The sequence below is a fragment of the Fusarium keratoplasticum genome, chromosome 10 (assembly GCF_025433545.1).
Source record: "Fusarium keratoplasticum isolate Fu6.1 chromosome 10, whole genome shotgun sequence".
NCBI classification, from domain to species: domain Eukaryota; kingdom Fungi; phylum Ascomycota; class Sordariomycetes; order Hypocreales; family Nectriaceae; genus Fusarium; species Fusarium keratoplasticum.
Genome location: NC_070538.1, coordinates 1,138,153 through 1,156,968, shown reverse-complemented (window position 1 = coordinate 1,156,968; position 18,816 = coordinate 1,138,153). Strand labels below are relative to the sequence as shown.

At 52.6% G+C, this 18,816-nt stretch overlaps 8 protein-coding genes across 8 annotated transcripts; 4 read left to right on the top strand and 4 right to left on the bottom strand.

Annotated features, from left to right (window-relative positions):
* Nucleotides 1-84: 84 nt before the first annotated feature.
* On the top strand, nt 85-1,934 carry NCS57_01223800 (uncharacterized protein; the record flags this gene model as incomplete). The annotated part of the gene is made up of 3 exons (XM_053061915.1): nt 85-274; nt 1,071-1,560; nt 1,610-1,934. The coding sequence occupies 3 exons, from the start codon at nt 85-87 to the stop codon at nt 1,932-1,934; spliced, it is 1,005 nt and encodes a 334-aa protein (XP_052908443.1).
* Nucleotides 1,935-3,202: 1,268 nt separating this feature from the next.
* Nucleotides 3,203-5,036, bottom strand: NCS57_01223700 (Amino acid transporter; the record flags this gene model as incomplete). The annotated part of the gene is made up of 5 exons (XM_053061914.1): nt 3,203-3,896; nt 3,955-4,300; nt 4,354-4,712; nt 4,769-4,834; nt 4,891-5,036. 5 exons carry the CDS (start codon nt 5,034-5,036, stop codon nt 3,203-3,205), a joined length of 1,611 nt encoding a protein of 536 aa, XP_052908442.1.
* Nucleotides 5,037-5,730: 694 nt separating this feature from the next.
* NCS57_01223600 (Aldehyde dehydrogenase) lies at nt 5,731-7,295 on the top strand (the record flags this gene model as incomplete). Its single annotated transcript, XM_053061913.1, has 2 exons — nt 5,731-6,250; nt 6,313-7,295. The coding sequence occupies 2 exons, from the start codon at nt 5,731-5,733 to the stop codon at nt 7,293-7,295; spliced, it is 1,503 nt and encodes a 500-aa protein (XP_052908441.1).
* A 75-nt stretch (nt 7,296-7,370) lies between these two features.
* NCS57_01223500 (uncharacterized protein) lies at nt 7,371-8,796 on the bottom strand (the record flags this gene model as incomplete). Its single annotated transcript, XM_053061912.1, has 3 exons — nt 8,688-8,796; nt 7,966-8,607; nt 7,371-7,906 (listed from the first exon to the last, which is right to left on the bottom strand). The coding sequence occupies exons 1-3, from the start codon at nt 8,767-8,769 to the stop codon at nt 7,371-7,373; spliced, it is 1,260 nt and encodes a 419-aa protein (XP_052908440.1). The 5' UTR covers nt 8,770-8,796.
* Nucleotides 8,797-9,719: 923 nt separating this feature from the next.
* Nucleotides 9,720-11,490, top strand: NCS57_01223400 (Zn(2)-C6 fungal-type domain-containing protein; the record flags this gene model as incomplete). Its single annotated transcript, XM_053061911.1, has 6 exons — nt 9,720-10,114; nt 10,172-10,201; nt 10,285-10,458; nt 10,524-10,699; nt 10,763-10,860; nt 10,918-11,490. Exons 1-6 carry the CDS (start codon nt 9,771-9,773, stop codon nt 11,488-11,490), a joined length of 1,395 nt encoding a protein of 464 aa, XP_052908439.1. The 5' UTR covers nt 9,720-9,770.
* Nucleotides 11,491-12,826: 1,336 nt separating this feature from the next.
* On the bottom strand, nt 12,827-14,221 carry NCS57_01223300 (uncharacterized protein; the record flags this gene model as incomplete). The annotated part of the gene is made up of 1 exon (XM_053061910.1): nt 12,827-14,221. One exon carries the CDS (start codon nt 14,219-14,221, stop codon nt 12,827-12,829), a length of 1,395 nt encoding a protein of 464 aa, XP_052908438.1.
* Nucleotides 14,222-14,809: 588 nt separating this feature from the next.
* NCS57_01223200 (Amidase) lies at nt 14,810-16,593 on the top strand (the record flags this gene model as incomplete). The annotated part of the gene is made up of 2 exons (XM_053061909.1): nt 14,810-16,406; nt 16,460-16,593. The coding sequence occupies 2 exons, from the start codon at nt 14,810-14,812 to the stop codon at nt 16,591-16,593; spliced, it is 1,731 nt and encodes a 576-aa protein (XP_052908437.1).
* A 450-nt stretch (nt 16,594-17,043) lies between these two features.
* NCS57_01223100 (FAD dependent oxidoreductase) lies at nt 17,044-18,542 on the bottom strand (the record flags this gene model as incomplete). The annotated part of the gene is made up of 2 exons (XM_053061908.1): nt 17,044-17,871; nt 17,940-18,542. 2 exons carry the CDS (start codon nt 18,540-18,542, stop codon nt 17,044-17,046), a joined length of 1,431 nt encoding a protein of 476 aa, XP_052908436.1.
* Nucleotides 18,543-18,816: the final 274 nt, after the last annotated feature.

Genomic DNA, 18,816 nt, shown 5'->3' with positions numbered 1-18,816 from the left:
GCGCATGGCATCACGCCTTTTGTTGAACGGAGAGAGTTTGATTGGTTGTACCCTGGATGTAACTCGGCAAGACACGCTTTTATCATGCTTGCGCGGAAGATTTTCACGGGAGTCCCCGTCGTGCAGCGCGGGAAGAGATCCATTTTCGACGCGTTCGCCATCGATAAGCGCTCCACATCCCTGCTTCATCACAAATCTCCCGGTCGTGGTCACAACTTTAGCCGCGAAGAGGTCGCAAATCCGCTTCTACCGGCTCGTGGCAGGCTCTCAGTTAGTAAGTTTTGCCGGTGATAAGACAAGGGCTTGACCCCCAGTCGAGCAATCAGCTCATAGGCAACAGAAGTTGGGAGGATGGCACCGAGCGTTAGCAACGGATGTTCAGACCAACTTTCCATATTCATTGTCAGAGCAGTCAAAGTGATCGTTCTGAAGTCTGATTGTGTTGAGGTCTCCAACTTGTCCATCAGAGCAATCCCCTCCTATACGCGCTTGTGGAATGTGTTCCGCGCTTGGCGCCTACAAGTCTGCAAGCCATTAGACACACAATGCCCCCCGTAGTTAACCGCTGAGTCTAATTACCACGCCATTATCCCGGCATGTACCTGGGATCTCGATTGTGGAGAGCTGAGTGTGGATGTGGCCTCAACTGAGACAGGCTAGGTAATGATCAAGACGTGTGTTGAGATGAGAAGCCTCAGAACTTGGGCACTCTTTGTATTTCTGAAGACATGAGAAAATGGAAAATAAGCTCATTTTGCCCAAATAGTAGATAGACTCTCTCTCGGCCATTCCCAGTAGCAAAACCATCCTCTTTTCTTGACATTTCGGTCTGTGTAGGGTACCTCTCTTGACTGACCATCGGTCCGATGATGTTCCCCACCCACACGAGCCAGGTGTTGAGTCGGCGCTTAACGCGAAACTCAAAATATTCTCAGTCTTTGACACCTGGAAACAATGGAACGAGCCTCCCAGAGCCAGCCGGATGCCATCGCCGAGGGCAGGCGCATCTACATAGGCACGACAATCCTGAGCCTAGACTCGGGTCTTGAAGGCTGACCATTTGACCTCAGGTAACCTCCCTTACGAGGCCAAGCCCTACGACGTCGAGGAAGTCCTCTCCAGCAATGGCTTTGGCAATCTGGATAAGATTCACATCTCCATCGACCCTGTTAGTGCCCGAAACCCGGGGTACTGCTTTGTCGACTTTCCCGACCGTGAGACCGCTCAGAATGCCCTTGAATCGCTGAGTGCAACTATTCGTGGACGGTCCATCAAGGTTGGTCCTTGTGAGCCCAAGAAGCCTCGACGTAACTTTGGCGATGAACCTGCTACGTCTCGCCGATGGGGCGATTGGCGCACCAAGTCAGATGAAGGCGGGGTTCCTATCGGTCAACTCAACAACAAGGGAGAGGAGAAGGGTCCCTACTGGGCAATGGATCACTTTGACGATGCCATTCGTAGTGAGGAGGTGAGGAGGCTCTATGTCGGTGGCCTGGGCAAGATGGTTGACCAAGCTCAACATCAACGTGAAATCACCGAGATTTTCACTGGCTTCAACCCGTATGCGAGACTCTATCTTGAGTCAAACCCTTTGGCTGACATGTGTTAGAACTGCAATTGGCAAGCGAATCACGCCGCATGAAAGCACCAGGGCACAGCCCGGCAGACACCACTACTGCTTCGTCGACTTTGAAACCAAGGAGGAGGCTCTCGCCGCAGCCGACGCTCTGAACGGCAGCACCACCACAGGAGGCCCGCTCAAGGTGTCGCTGGCGGAAAAGATCCCTGCTAAGCTGGTGGCTCGGCATCCAGACAGGAGGAATGGTCGTCGAGTGTATGACAGGGCTTACGCGCGTCCAGGAAACACTGGATCTGAAAATGTGACGGAAGCGAGTAATGCGATGGCATCCAATAACTGGCGCAGAAGAGATTAGAAGTGCCCAGCAACACCTTTAGTGTTTGAATTCTCCATTGAGACACGAGGAGAGTTCGCTGAAAGGTGATATATACGTTAGAGAGCTTAGTGAGTAAACGCCACAAGCACTATAGTTATGAAGAGCTACCAAATCACGGGTCTGATTGGTGATTCTCTATGATACAAATGGCTGGGAAAGTGGTTACTTGTAGAAAGACAAGCGCTTTTCTCGCTTCTAATGTGAGCAGGCATGATGATGTGCTCCGGTCCCGTCCGCTTCTAGCCTGGCTGGTGGAGGCGTCTGACTGCACCGTGGCAAACACAAAAAGAACTCTTATGGATTTTCATGATTTTCGTTGTTCTTTCCGACTTCTTCCAACTAGGAGCGACTTGTTCAACGAATTCTCTCAAGCTGGCAAGCCATCCAGTCCCAAATTGCAGCCCGGTGTTTCAACGAATCACAAGCGTCCAAGGCGTGGTGGCAGAGTGGTCTAATGCGATAGACTAGAAATCTATTCTCTTCGGAGGCGTCTGTTCGAATCAGGCCCACGTCGAGCTTGTTTTTTTGCCAAATATCACCAGAGTTGTTGGTGTTTTTCTCTTTTTGTTACCACCAACCAGCTTTTCTTGTCTTTGGTAGTCTCACCTCAGTTGCGTAGAACCCCAGGAAGCTTGTTTCTTTCCATGAGGCGAACGTATACCGCATAGGCAAGTATTGGCGAAACTCAACTCAGAGCTACTAACCTCAAGTCAGCTCTCAGTCAAGCCCTAGTCTAGATAAGGCAGGAGACATAGGCATTTCTAATCTCTTACTTCTATACCTGTATCCCGCGCTTCTAACTTCCTAAACCTTGTGTAGGGGCGAATTATCGATGTTGGTGTTTCGTAACGTTACCAGTGACAACTGAAGTGAGCACCAATTTAGAAGGCCCACAATGACGTCAACATGACCATCGCTTGTTCTACCCGATGCTGTCTCAGAGTCGGCCAAGTTAACCGAAGTCTGTGGCCCAAGGACTCGAATTAGGAAGATTTGCCCTCAGGAAAGACGGGGATGAGACGTCAAGTCTTATTCCCGGTCACTGCATTCTTTAAGCGAGCGTGAGGGATGATGTTCCATGTCTCCGATCCTACTCAGCCCGCATTGTCGTATGTGTTCATAGCGGTATTGTGACTGATGCCCATTAGAGCGTTATCATTACGAATAGTGACGTCTCAGGGTAATATACTCAAGACTTATAACAGAAGGACTATTCCGAACTACAATAACCCTTCGCTCTCTCCACGCTAGACATCATGCTTACGCGACACCTTGCCTCTAGAGCCCTGCTCATCAGCGTTATCTACTTGGCCGTCGATAAAAGTATGGCCTCTTTGCTGCATTTGGCCATTGATAATCTGCAAATCAAACTTGGTGTACCTTGGCCCGATGCCAAACCAAAGAGCCATAGAAACAAGAAGAAGCCCGCAAAGAATGGCCCAGTTGTAGTTAAAAGACTCTGCATCCCAGACTGGCGACGCCGGGAAGCATTCCATAACAACCAAGTAGACCATGGTCAAGAGAGCCCACAAATGAATGGGCTTGCTGAGCCTTCCATAGTTGAATGGACCGGGTACGAAACGGTGGCTGCAAGTAAGACGGAGGAAGATGGGCAAGGCATAAGTCATCATGTTGGCGATGACAGCCAGGGAGTAGATGATGGTCCTCGCCACGACGGAGAGAGAGAAGAGCAAAATGAGTAAAGCACCGACGACAAGAAGGCCCATGGTGGCGACAGGCATGTTTGTCCTCGGGTGGATGTAAGAAAAGACGTGAGGAAACGGCAGGCCACCGTCTCTGGCAAAGGCCGCAACCTGGCTAGCCGAGGTCAACAGCAGAGAAGGTCCGCCCATGGCGATCGTGCTCATGAGAGTCATGAGAAAAGCAGCGCCAAGCTTTAATCCCCAATGATCAATGACGAGAATAAACATTGGGTTGCCACTGGAATAACGGTCAGCGATCAAGAGCCCGGAAGAGGACAGCGCGGGATACGACGAACCTAGGGTCTGTGGCTGCAGCAGTTATATCCGAGGTGCAGAAAGCCGTGACAAGGGAAACTATAGCACCACCGATGGCGATGGATGAGTACGAGGTTATAATGGCCCTCGGAGCTGTGATCTGGGCGTTCTGTGTCTCCTCGACGATAAAGGCTGGTGCCTGCCATCCGGTGATGACCCAGGCGGCAGTGAACATGGACATGGGAACGGCGACGCCTTTATTCCATAGGGAAAAGTTGGTGTATTCTCCAAAGACTTGAGCACCAGTAGCGAAACGACGGTCTTGGACCGAATGAGTGGTGGGAAGGGCGACGACGTAGGTCAGGTTGATGAGGACGACGATGGAAGCTGCAGAGGATAACCAGTCAGCCATGGTCGTAAGAGGAGATTCAGACGCGTACTGGTGATGATAAACAACCAAGTGAACTTCTCCATGCGAAGAGCACCAAGAAGGCCCCAGAGAATGACGAGTCCCATGGCGACACCCATGATCTGAGCATTAGTAGGGATCCATTGCGGATGTAGCATGGAGATAATGACGGCCCAGGAGCTGGCAACGGCATATGAGAAACTTGCAAGACTGGTGATGAGTGATATGCAGTTGATCCAGCCAGCCACAAAGGACAGGACACGCGACACGCGCTTTGGGCCGAGGGCGGCGGCCCACCAATAAAAGGCACCGTTGACAGGCATGGCGGAACAGAGCTCAGCAACAGCCAGTGGCTGCGATACCATGAGAATAGCAGGAATGATCCATCCCCTGACATGGCAAGTCAGTTCTCGCCGAGTGGAACTCAAGGGGTTGAGCTGGCTTACCACGACAGTCCCCAATACCCTCCGTACACGAACTGGTAGTACGAGGTGACAAAGACGCCATTCGGTCTAGAAGCCCGGCAGTCAGACAAGAGCCCAGCGGGAGCAATAAGAGGGCTACTTACGAAGCGACCGACAGGACTGCCCCGACGCTACCGAGGGTCTTGAACACTCTGCGATATGCTGGATGGTAACCAAGGCCTTCGATGGCCGCCTCGTCTCGTGACGGGGTACCCTTTGCAGGATGGTCGGGGCTGTCGAGTTGACTCATGGCCAGAGAGAGGAGAACGAAGACGGGAGGAAGAATGAGGTGTTGGTGGTGCTTATGTGTGGGGTGGTGAGATAGATGGGAGTCTAGGAGCGAGGAAATACGGGGAACAATCTGGGGAAAGTTGTGGGGAAAAGGCTGGGGAAGAGTTTGAGGATTCCCGAGAATAAAACAGTTTGCATCCGGCGCGGTGATCTCTTGGGATGTGGTGCTGGTTTGTAATGCAGACGGTAACGAAGTCAAGCCAGCTGGAGTAGAGGCTTGTGTTCCTGGTGCAATCGCAGTGTCACTTGGCCAGTCCTGACTGTTTATGCTCCTCGTTGAGTCTTTTTCTATCAGACCTTATCTCTCAGTGCTGCTCTGAAGTTGTTAATACACCATACTCTGCCATGTTATCAGGCCCATCCCCCCCGTAGAGTCACCAAGGTGGCGGGCTAATCCCGTTAGTCGGGCACATGATAAGGAAAATTCCCGGCGGCAATTTTTTCATTGGTCCTGACAAGGTACCTAGTATTAGCCATCTCCCGGACATTCAGCTCCCGTCGGCAGCGAAGACGGCGTCCGGGGAGCTCACGTCAGTCAGGGAATCTTCCATTCTTTTTCACCGAGGCACTCATGTCTGATATATTTACCATGACTTGTTAACGTTGTAAGCTCCTCGCCTCCTTATCGCACTCGTAAAGCTAAGAACCTCGCCATGTCTGTCCTGACGAAAAAGCTCGATGCTCCCAATGGGAGAACTATCGAATTGCCCACCGGCCTTTTCATCAACAATGAATTCTTGCCCGGACACGCTGCCCAAATCGCAAGCATCAACCCAACAGACGAGACAGTTATATGCACCGTCGAGTCCGCTTCGGCCGCTGATGTCGAGGTTGCTATCACGGCTGCACGAGCCGCATTTAATCATGCGTCGTGGCGGGACATCTCGCCCTCTGTCCGAGGGGCTTTGATAAGCAAACTCGCCGATCTTATCGAGGCGGACAAGGAAACACTTGCCACGCTAGAGGCCTGGGATAACGGAAAGCCCTACAAGGTTGCTCTGGAAGAGGACATTGAGGAAGTGCTGGCCGTGCTCCGTTATTACGCCGGATGGGCCGACAAGATTCATGGCCAGACCATGACCAACGTCGGAGCCGAGCCGTACAAGTTTGCGTACACGATCAAGGAGCCCGTTGGAGTCTGTGCTCAGATTATACCTTGGAACTATCCCTTGAGTGTGTTGCCACTGCCTGTCCTACACTTCTGGTGGTCCCTCGCTGACCAGCAATGATAATAGGCATGGCTTCATGGAAACTCGGCCCGGCTCTCGCTTGTGGCAATACCGTCGTCCTGAAACCAGCAGAGCAAACACCCCTGTCCATCCTGTGGCTCGCCAGTCTTGTGCTGAAAGCTGGCTTTCCCCCGGGAGTGGTCAACGTCATCAATGGTCTGGGCCCAGTCGCCGGAGCCGCCCTGGCGAGCAGCCTGGACGTGGACAAGATCGCTTTCACGGGCAGCACAGGAACGGCGAAGCAAATCATGAAGCTCGCCAGCTCAAATCTCAAGGACATCACACTCGAGACGGGCGGCAAGTCTCCGATCATTGTTTTCGAAGACGCCGACCTCGAGCAGGCCAGCAAGTGGGCTAATGTCGGTCTGATGAGTAACCAAGGTCAGATTTGCACAGCCACGTCCAGGATTCTTGTCCACAAAAATGTATACGACAAATTCCTCGAGCTTCTTCGTACTTGTATCGGAGATTGGAACATTATTGGCGACCCATTTGAGGAGAGCACCTTCCAGGGGCCCCAGGTTACCAAGGCTCAATACGAAAGGGTACTTGGCTTTATCGAAAGGGCCAAGGAGGATGGCGCCGACCTAGTTCTTGGAGGTAAAAGACTTGACAAGAAGGGATTTTTCGTCGAACCAACTCTGTTTTCCGGAGTCACAGAGGACATGGAGCTCTTCCAAGAGGAGGTCTTTGGACCAGTTGCGGCCATCACCACCTTTGACGACGAGAGTGAGGCTATCCGTCTCGCCAACAATTCCCGGTACGGGCTTGGAGCCGCCGTCTTCACGACGGACATCCAAAGGGCGCACAGGTGCATTGCGAGAGTGGCCTCTGGCCAGGTGTGGGTCAACAGCAGCAACGACGGCGACGCGAGGATACCATTCGGTGGTGTCAAGCAGAGTGGTATTGGCAGAGAGCTGGGGGAGAGCGGGCTGGATGCATACTGCCAGACAAAGGCTGTCCATATTAATGTGTCCCTCAAGCTTTGAATACCCTGGGCGGTGTCTATAGGTTGCGTTCAAGGGCCGATGAATTGCTACTCAGCAAAGATCCAGGGCATCTATCTAAAACAAAGGGACGACCATTTCCATGTCCTGACAGACGTGTTCCAAACTTAAGTAGCCAGGTGAAGGCTCCCTGGACCTCTCCCACAGTCGAACAAGCAATGTTCTCAAGTTTTTTACGTGGTCCATGGTATAAAGACGTCCCATGTCGTCGACCAGCTGCATGACACGGTCCCTCTGCTCTTGGGAAGCCCAGGTGCACTCGCAGGCGACTATAGTGACGGCCCAAAGCATGGCGTTTCCTATTGAGAACTGGTGCACCCTTCCCATGTCAAATATAGCACGTATGTTGGTGATTATTTCCTCGGTACACGAATCAGCTTGAGTCTTCTTGTCTGGACGTATCGGCTCCGAGAGGTTGGCGTGAAATCCACAGTTCCTCCACAGGAAGAGCAGGCTGGCTTTTCTCATAGTCTCCCAAGCAAGGCGCACTGCTAACTGCTGGAAAGAAGACATGTCACCTGGCAGCTTTGGAATTGACCAATCCTTCAATGAGGTCTCGAATTCAGCGCTTGTCCTCGTCAAAGCTTCAGAATCTGCAATGTTTGACATCGTGGTCAGTGTGTTCTAGGATAGCAGGTCAGGTGTAACTTACCCATAGCATCGTTGGATGCGCCGTGATGCAGGCTCCGCAGGTATAGGTAATAATTGTCATCCGAGAATTCAGATATCTGAGCAATGATGTCGATGAGCGTCTCAGGATAACCTATGGTCGCTTCGAGGGATGTCAAGGTGATGCCGGGTCGCTCCCGCGACCTGGGAAGCATCCAAGAAAGCCAGGCTTTATGAGAGAGCTGGCCACGCCCCAGTGATAATGCTGATATGTCTTGAAACGCACAGATGCTTAGGAGAAACCTTCCGAGAGGGTCGCTAATGATGGCGGACTGATCCAAAGAGCGCAGGAGGCTCAACATGCCACGATGGTGCTGGACCCAGCTCCCGTCGCATCGCGGCAAGGTGAAGAGAGACAGAAGCAAGCATAGAGCAAGGACCTTGTGGGCCCGATGGGTACTGATGGGGTTCAAACCAGCTTCTTGGATCTCCTTGCGCAGCTCACCAAGGGCCAACTGGTGGTGCTGCAGATCATGAGACGATCGCTCTTCGCCTCGTACAGACAGGGCCAAGAGGCCATGCAGGATGGACAGTGACTGCAGCCCCAGGGGGAGGATCAACTGCAGCAGTGAGGGGCTCTGAGGCTCATGAATTGCCGTCAGTGCTATCCTGCATCGCCTGATGACTGGATGATTACGACACGCCGTGAGCCGGGGGCTAGGTACAGGGTAGCCACCAAGGGATGGGTGACAAGGGTCAACTTACGTCTTCGTAGATTCTGGGCCTCGACACCCGACAGACAGAGACCAGGATGGCAGACGTGAAGCACAAGAGGCGATTGGGTCATGGAGAGCAAAATCAAGCACGCACATGAGTGGAGTTTGGGAGTGGAAAACTGAGATTCATGAAAAATACCCGACGGAGAGTATTTAACTGGCCGATCTAATCTAGCTCACCTTTGATAAAGGCGGGCAGAGTTCATGACTAAGATTGCCCCGCGGCGCCCGGCAAGCATCTCGGCATCAGAGTGGCAGTGGCACTGCTGTTGTTGACGTTACTACTTTGGCACCTAGAGATCCAACCGGGCAAGTCTGCTCAAACACTGCAGTACACGGACTGCTCCAGGACGGCTCGCAATGCCTGATACCCTACACGCCTGCGACAAGTGCTGTTCTCTTGTGAGTAGTCCCCTCGGGTGACTTGCCACGGGCTAAGGCGTCCTGACAGAAAACACAATGTGACGGTTCAAGGCCTTGCCGCCGCTGCTTGAGGCTTCATATCCCCTGCCTCCGGGATAGGCCGCTCCGTCGCCGCGGTCGGCCGAGGAAACTATTCGGATCCGTCCGCCGACGCTCTCCGGTACCGCCACCTGTGGAAGACGCGGACTCCCAGGGTGGTGGCGGCGCGGCAGACCCTGACTCCTCAGAAGCAGAAGCGGTGGCAGCCCCTGCATCTCCCGGCTCCCACCCCCGGGACAACTTGGAGTGGCTGGCTGATGAGGTTGCAACACCTCCGACACGACGCAGCAATACTCGCCGAGATGACGGTGAGAATGATGCAGTTCATGCCAACAGCTCCCCTGGGAATAACCCAGAGATGCCATCTCGTGCTGGGCAGCTCTCTCACGACCTTCTAGTTCCTACCCCAGCTCCCTTGGCCCGATCCTCGCCAGCATGGCCATCTGCCACACATCATCCTTCGCCAACCTTTACGACGCCCATCCTAAACAAACGTACTGCGCAATCAATTGTCGATACAATTGTTTTAAACATTGATAGGCTGGGATTTTTCAAGATCTTGGATCATCCCCTACTCGAAACAAATCTAACTGTAAACGGGCCCGTTGACATGGAGGCCATGAACCGGCATGGTTCACAGGAGCTGCTGCTAGTGATTCTTGCCATTGCAATCGAGATGGAACCAGACGCCCTGCCGCCAGCCCTCGACAGCGAGCGGGACAAGCTCGTCGATGTTTTGCGCTTAGAGTCCCTGAAGCTCATGCCGCCTCTGGCCTTGAATTCTGCTGATTTGCGCTTGTCGCAGTGCACTGCGCTAATCCTGGCTAGCTACACGTGGTGCATGAAAGAGGATCTCGTCCAAATCGCCCGCCGGTGGAACGATCTTGCAAAACTCATCTGGAACGATATGAGGTCGAATGACATGAACAACGTGTACTCGGAATCAACAGCCCGGTAAGGCTTACTTGTGTATATCCCATCCTCACTCTATTGGATGCTAATTCTGAGCAGCATCGGCAGGGCCATCCAGCTTCAGGCTACGTAAGTCCTCTGAAGGGCGAAACTACAACAGCGCCTCCATTATTCCTCCCCAAGCCGACTTGGCTCCTCTAACTGCTCTCCAGCGTGCTAGATCTTCTCCATCACTCCCGTGTGAGCTGGCCAGTTGACGCTGAAACGCATACAAACCCTACACTGAGCCCTCTGTGCTACGCGTCACCCACCACCGAGTTTGGATCTTGCACGAACGCCTCCAGCCGCGTCAATGACTATTTTTCTCTATTCTTCCCATTACTAGGGTGCGTTGTCATGAAGAAACCGCATCATTCCCGAAATCTCATTCTTACCCAACTCCCTGCCACAGCCTTCTTCAGAATGTCCTCAGCTCAGCTCGGGATCTTGAAAGCATGAAAAGGATCCGTGACTCTCTCGAGCTGTTCTATCTCGACTTTCCACCAGAACTCCTCGAGTTTTCATCCGCCAAGTCACCGTATCAGATAGAAGCAATGATATGGTTTCATGGGATATTCATTCTGACGTGTGAGTGTTCTTGCGGGTCTTTCTTTCATCTCCCATTATCATTACATATTGACTCTCTCAAAGTTGTACGGCAAGACTTGCTTGATATCCTCATCGATGAGACCCTGCCCATGCGTGATGATTTCTATTCCGTCTTGGAACATGCAATTCTTCTTGGGGAAGTGAGTACTGCTGAACGCGCGTTCTCCTATTGACTTGGACTCATCAACTTCGTCTAGGCTTTCCCCACGCTTCTGCGACTAGACCCTGGCCTACGGCAGATCTCCCCTGCGACAGTCTTTCTCATCAACCTTTCGTCAACCATCATAGCGTCCGCCATGTGGCAGTTTCATTGTTGTATAGACTTGGATACCTCGAGCACTCTGTTGGTGGATGCCCCTGAGTCACTTGTCGTCATCATGAGCCATCATCAAGAGGCTCTCAAGGCACTTACCGGTCCAAAATCGCGATATGACCTCAAATTTATCGGCGCCATTTCTGACATTTTGTCAAGCCTCTGCACTGGCTTAACCTCTGAGACGTATCAGACACTGCAGAAGTCGCTGTACGTGATCGCCCACTATTGCTGGCACGACGACGGCAATGGAATTAGCAGACTCGCCACTGGCGCAACGGACGGCATCGTTCAAACTCGAGCCATGTCTGCAAATATCACCATGCTCTGTCGAGTGCAGTTACCACCGGTAGCTGAGCCGGAGGATGCAATAATGCGTCGAGCGACCATTCAAGCGCTGTGCTCACCTGAGGCAAGGATCTGTAAAGGCTGCTTCGACTTGAGTATTCAGTTTTAAATATGTATATTACACCCAACACGGGATGCCTTCCGATCTGATATCTATTAGATCCTGCACATTCCATCCTCGACGGTGCCAAGCAGGGCGTGTTTAGAATCACTTGGGCAGGGTAGGCTTCCGGTAAACTGACTCAACATACGCCGCCGATAGATTTTTACTGCTCACAAGCCTCGTCTGAGAGCCTTTGGGAAGCCATATCATACTGCCAGCATCTGCATGAAACTGCTTCCCCGTCTGTACATCTTCCCACACCGACTCGCCTTTGATCGTATTAGTGGTCGTTTTTGCCCTCGAGCAATCGAGCACCTACCGGTCAACACAAACTTTACTTCATCGTATTCAGCATCATGAACCTGCGTTCCGTTCTCGACATCGTCGTGCCTCCATACCCCAGAAACAATCGGGGAAGGGGCCGTGGACCTGCAGATGTTGTCAATATCATTCCTGGTCAACATGCAAGCTAGGATTGACCAACTCGGAGGCTACAAGATCGGTGTAGGCATCCGGGCCTTCTCGTTCAAGCAGTGGCAGTGACGGAACATTCTGCACGACCTGAACGCCAGGGGAGACGGATGAAGTTGATTCCACCATTGCATGGATGACAATAGAGTGGGCTCAGGGCGAAGTGCTTGGGCAATAATTTCAAGAGAATTGGCTAAATAGCAAGCTACCCAATTGTGGTTCCTATAAATGCCCTTATCGTTTATTCTGTGACTGACTCATTTGTATGGAGATGGCTTGCCGTCGGCAAAAAGACTAGAAAATCGCCCGTGTAGACGCGTCTCTCCAGCCGAGGGCTTCCCGCTGCCCCGAATTTTAGCCTGGGCATTCGTATCCTTCAAGCTTGCGAGTAATGCCCGTCGGACTTTTCTGACCTTGTAGAATGTCAAAGCGTGCGTCATTCTCCTGCCATCCAGGAGTTATCTAGTCCGGATGCAGTAGATACCGAGTTCACTTATGTTGGAATAATTGGGAGCTTCCCCCTCACTTCAGGGTCACATCACAAAGTCCTAGATTGAAAGTTGAAAGTCCTAGATAAAATCGCATGGGATATACACCCCTAGGGAGCTCTCACCATGACAATAGAAATAACAACCTTGATTTTATCAATCACACCTAGCATCACTGCGCAATTCAATAATAACTTGAATAACTAATCATAAATACACCGTCGGTTCCTGTTATTCCATCAATCATGTTCTCAATCAGGTAATACGCGTCTTGTGCCAAGCGCCTGAATCCTTGTAGGGTATTTGATAGCAGCTAGCGGGCTAAACAAACTTGCTTGTCGGCTACTGCATCATTGCTCCACGCCTGCAAGCCTCAAAGCAAACTAGACGCCTGGCTCCCCATAAGACTTTGCGTCGTAAACTCTCATCATTGGATAGAAAGCGCTCGTGAGATTAGAGATGGTGGATGTGAAAAACCCGGGATTGGCCTTGACACCATCGAAGCGGTCCTTGACCCACGCGAGATAGTCCTTCTGGGCACTACCAGTCACCAGGTCATGATCCAGAGCTTTATATTCGTAGTATCGGATGGAAGACCTTGGGTTGGCGGCGCGAATTCCCTTCAGGTCCTCCTTTGTGAAAGCTGCTGGAACCGCAAGGTCGGCATCACCTTGGACGACCAGCAACGGCGCGGCAATCTTGGATGTTCGTCCTTCACCGTTATACTTCTTTCTCCACTCGACAACGGCGGGGTCCCTTTTCCAATCCACGTTCTTGAAGAAGCTCTCCTTGGTCAAGCCGGCGAAGACTGAGAGACCAGATAGCGAGCAGCCATTCTCGCCGGCGTATTTAGCCAGTTCTAGGCCCGCTTGCGTCAAGTAGCGTTCAAGCCGAAAGTCGGAGTACAGGCCGGATATGGATCGCATGATGTAGGATGACAGAAGAGCCGTTATGCCAAACAGTGATGGTTCATCAGAGAAGGTTTCCAAAAGGTCAATGGGTCGAAGAGCTGGAGCAATGGATACAACGCCAATCAGATTTCCAGCCTTTTTCAGGGCCTTGGAATCCGGTGTTGCAAGTCTCTCGTTGAGCCGCCACGTGGTTAGGCCGCCTTCGCTTTGGCCGATGGCGACCCATTCGTCCGAGAGCCACTCTCCAATGACCTTTCTTGCGGCGACGAGGCTGTAGGCTGCATCAGCAGCATGGGACCATCCGGCCTCGTACATGAAACCCTGGGGGATCTTGATACCAAGCCCGGTGTAATCGGGGGCAATGACAGCATACCCGGCTTGGACGTATGCGTAGGGGGCGGACCATTCGTAGTAGAGGCTGTGGTGATTGGAAGGGGCACAGACTGCAGCTGTACCGGCTGTGCCATGTGCCCATAGAACAGTTCGAAGCTTTCCCCCCGACTTGGGCTGTGCAAAAGGGAGAAGCACAAAGGCAGTAGCAGGCAGAGGATCGCCGTCAATGTCTTCAGTGACGTAGACAAGTCGCGACAGAGATGTTCCGCCCGGGATGGTCCAGTTGGTACCCACAGCTTCAGCACTAAGCGTCTCCCATTTGAGGAGGTCGCCAGGGACTACATTGGTGAGATTGGTTGGGGCTTGCCAGAAGGGATCGTCGGCAAGGTCGTCGACTACCCATCCGCTGGAGTCGAAATCATATGCTGTCTCATAAGCTGTCTGACATTCACCAGTGCAGTTGGCGGTGGAAGGAAGCCTGGCCCCGAAGACGGTGGGGAACAGAGCGAGAAGAGTCGTGATTCGCAGCATCATGATGTAAGGACAGGGATGAGGATGGGTTGTAGCTCATAGATGCAGCGTACTGCGAGACGCGTTGACTTTTTATCTCAAGACCTATCAGTCTGACGACAATGATGCACTACGTATTCCAAGTCAGCGCTCGACAACTTGTATGATGCTATCAAGGGGTTGGAACCGGCGCCAACCATGATTATGCGGGGTACATCTGGTCTACGGTGAATATGAGGTTGTGTTACTTAATTACCGTGATGGAGCTCAACCGCCACGAGCTTAACTAGTACGAGATTAACTAGGAGGAGACGTGGCGATCACCCCAGAATCCTGTTGACTGACGTTCCGTAGAGTGGTGTGACCGGAAATTTAATCCGCAAGCTTCAGGGCTCCAGTTATGTCGTCGTTAGATTGAAGGTTCATGCGGGGAGCTCTGGCGATAATATCCCGCCGGGACATTTTTAGTCAAGCTGCATCTTGGAGGCCAGGGCCCATGGATCTTGGCTATCCGGGATCTCAAAGGCCATCCATGGCTTTTAGACCCTTCTTATGCCCTGGCCCTTCTCGCAATCACGGCTATAGCCCCTTGGCAATCTTGCAGTTTCAAAAATGACAATGACTATCGCAGTTCTCGAAGAGGTCACAACAACAGCCACACTCCCTGAATGGACGAAAGTGGCCAGGAGGAAACAGGATCAACGCTCAAAGGCCATCGCAGCGGCTGCAAAGTTGTCCATCGGCAAATCCTTTCCAAGCCTGCCGCCAAGTTTTGTTGACAATGTCAGAGGATGGCCCAGGATATCTGGCGACCTCACACCGCGACAAGGTCAGATCACAGACTCGATCCCTAGCCGCCTGATCCGGAATCTCTCTTCGGGGCAATGGTCTGCAGAAGAGGTACTTCTGGCGTTTGCTGCGCGCGCTGTCATGGCGCACCACCTCACGAACCCAATCTCGGATATGTTTCTGTTGGAAGGCCTGCAGAGGGCTAGGGAACTCGATGACTACTTGCGTCGTACGGGACAGCCTATCGGCCCTCTGCATGGCCTGCCTATTAGCCTCAAGGACGTCATCAACATCCAAGGGCATGCGACCACTATAGGCTATATTGCGCTAGCAGACAACATCAAAGACGACTCGGACGAGCTTGTCAAGCGGCTTACGGCCGCCGGGGCTGTCTTTTATTGCAAAACAAACGTGCCCCAGTCTCTCATGTCAGGCGAATGCGTCAACTTCCTTTATGGTCGGACTTCAACACCAGACAACCTCAATCTATCAGCAGGGGGCTCTAGCGGCGGAGAGGGCTCGCTTATTGCCCTCGGGGGCAGCCCTCTGGGTATTGGCACGGATATTGCTGGCTCGATACGCACTCCAGCCAACTTCAATGGCATCTACGGTCTATGCCCGTCGCACGGCCGTCTTCCTCTGCACTCGGCCAAGTACACCAGCCCTTCCTACCTGATCAATGGCGTTGCTGGACCTCTCTGCCGCTCCATTGATGGCCTGGAAGTTTACACCCGGACGGTTCTCTCACTAAACCCATGGGATTGGGACTCTTTCTGCGTCCCCATGCCATGGAATCAGATGCTTTACGACTCTTTTATCAGACAAGCCACGTCGAAGGAGCTCAGCTTCGGATTTGTTGCCCACGACGGGGTTGTCCTCCCACACCCCCCAATACAGCGGTGCATTCAACAAGTCAAAACCGCTCTGATGGACTCGGGGTTCGATGTCATTGACTTGGAGCTGTTTGACGGCACTGAGAGAATGTGGGAAACGGCCCAGGACATCTTCTCAGCCGCTGGCTCGAAGCCGTTGATGGACATTGTGACAATCCTTTCTGAGCCAATGATCGAAGAAATGGGCTTGTCGATGCCGCAAGAGGCCTTGACGGCCCCCGAATTGCTGGAACGGGGCAAAACAGTCTTCAGCTTGCGCCAAGAACTCCTCGATAGGTGGCGCCAGACCAGCACCCGCACCAGGAGCGGGAAGCCTGTAGATGTCTTTATCCTCCCGTCAGGTGGCCATGTCGCTCCGCCACATGGGTCCATGGAGTATTTCTTGTACGAAGCCATTTCAAATATTCTTGACTGGACCTGCGCAACGATCCCAGTGGGCCGAGTCGATCCTGCGATGGATCCTGCCACGGCTCCAGCCAGGGATATCCCGTTCTTGTCGTCGTGGGATCGCAGAAACTGGGAGAAATGTGAGTCTAGAGCGGATAAACCCTTGTCTTTGGTAACCTACTGACCTATCTAGATTCTCTGAGCTCTTGCGAGAACGGGGCTGTTTGCCTCCAGGTTCTGGGCCAACGATTGACGGAAGAAAAAGTCCTTGCATGTTTGAGGGCAGTTGATTCGGCACTTGGGAGGGGAGTAGATTACATGGTGTAGATGATGGTGTAGCGTGTTGGCCATTGTTTTAGTCAGTCAGCAACAGTAAAGTGAGAAAAAAGAAGCAGTAATGCACAAATGCATGCTGTCCTCAAGTACAAGCTGGTATGGGGCTAACTACTACCAAATTCAATCTGACACTTTTCGCAAGTAGAAGGAACTTGGTCGTAGAAGAGCATTTAGATGTTAAATACTCCATGAATAATCGGCAATCAATAGTCGGCTATTTAGAATAGAATAGCTGCCGCTAATTCTTGATGAAACTACGAAGAGCATCAGCCACAATATCACAAAACACATAAGTCAACACACCAACACCTTTAAAACGCAATGCTGTAACAAGCCTCGACGTTATTAACCTTCTGCAGCTACAGGTATAGTAGGTTCATGTAGCTGTTGCTGATCTTGAGAATGAAATTAAGCCAACATGTTCTATATGCTCTAGTTGCTTCACTCGACATTTCTCAAGAATGACCTCGGGAACCACTCAGGGGGAGACCAGGGCTCCCTTCCACCTTGCAAGTAATGCAGCAGCTTGTCCACCACAACCGTGGAACAAGCAAAACACCTGCCCATACCCTCACCATTGTGGCCGACCGACATGAACTCCCCCGGGCTGTCTTTCGTAGGATGTCCGACCTGGCTGGTTCCGTCCATTGTGTACGCTTGGACGCCGGACCAGGCGTACAAGACATCCTTGTCCCACTGGAGTGACTTGAAGTTGTTGGGGAATGACTCCTGGAGCCACTCAAATATGTAGGCCCGAGATGGGTCGTCGGCTGGTAGGGTGACGCTGTCGTCGTAGTCGAGGAGCCTCTCGACGCCCGACCAGCCGTAGATGAACGGGCCATTCTGCGGTCTCTGGATCGCCCAGTGCCAGAACAAGTCGTGGCCGAGGCCGCCCTCCAAGGTCGACGATGCCGTCGGGTCACAGTTGGGCTGGACAGCGAGGACATCTGCTTTGCAGCCAAAGACACCTTTCTCGCCGACTAAAGAGGGAATGAGATGGCTGGCGTAGGCGTTGGTGGCGTGGATTACAGTTCGGGACCGGATCGTGCCCCGTTCAGTGATAACGTTGTACCTGGGATTTCTCTCTGGTGAAGTTTCGGTGTCCTTTTGAACCGACTTGACAGGGTTGTAAGAGTGGACGGAGAGGTTTGGCATCTGTGACTGGGCATGACGGATGAGGTTGTCCACAAGCTTACGTGGGAAGATACTCCCAGACTTTGCCATGTGGGCTGCGCCATATTGGGCCTTGTCCGGAGCCAGACGCAGTTTCTACAAAATGAATTTGATCGTTAAAATGGCTGCAGACAGTGGAACAAGACATAGAGTGGCGGCCATACCTTGAGGACCTGCTCAGGTGTCCAGAGGTCACCCTCGCATTCCATGCCAGCCTGTCTGGCGAACTCCAAGTCCTTTTTATACTCTTCTCTCTCCTCGGCGGACCCAAACACTGCCGCCGTCCCCGTAGCCCGGAGATCGACCTTTTCTTCAAGTCCAAGCTCATTGATAGCCTTGAGCAGCATGTCTCTGTTGCGCGGAGGCAGCTGGCGCAGCCGAACCGCCTCCTCGCGGCCGTGGACCTCGGCAAGCCGCCGAATGTCGTAGGCCTCGGGCCTGCAAAGATGTCCGCCGTTGCGGCCTGTTGCGCCAGTGCAGATGCCACGGGCTTCGAGCAACGCGACCCTGAGGATGGGTGCCCTCTTGGCCAGCTGGTACAGGGCGGCGGCGCCGGTGATGCCGGAGCCGATTACGACGACATCAACCTCTTCTGGAAGCGCGGCCCGTCGATATTCATCTTCCTGCTCAATCGGATATTCTTTAATCCAGTAGCTCTGGCCCTCATCAAAGTCAGCAGGAGATGGCGCCGTAAAGTTGTCAAAGCCCGGGAAATCCTTGGCGCGGATCTGAGCAGCAAACTGCTCCATTTCCATCCAGGTGGCCATGGTCGATTGCTTGTTGAGATGGGCAAAGGTCAGCAAGGGTTTGGGTGACAATGACCGAGTTCATTTTGGCCCGTTTCCTACTCGAGTTTAATACTAGACACATTGAGATGGTCAAGAAAAATCCCCGACGGGAAATAAAAACCCCCGACGGCAAATGTCTCCAACTCCATGCATGCCTGAGGCACTTACAGCGCTCCTCTTTCCCCCTTATCCCCAGTCAGTGGCCACGGCATGTCGCCTCGGCAAAGCCAATGCCGCCTCAGGCTTGAAGAGA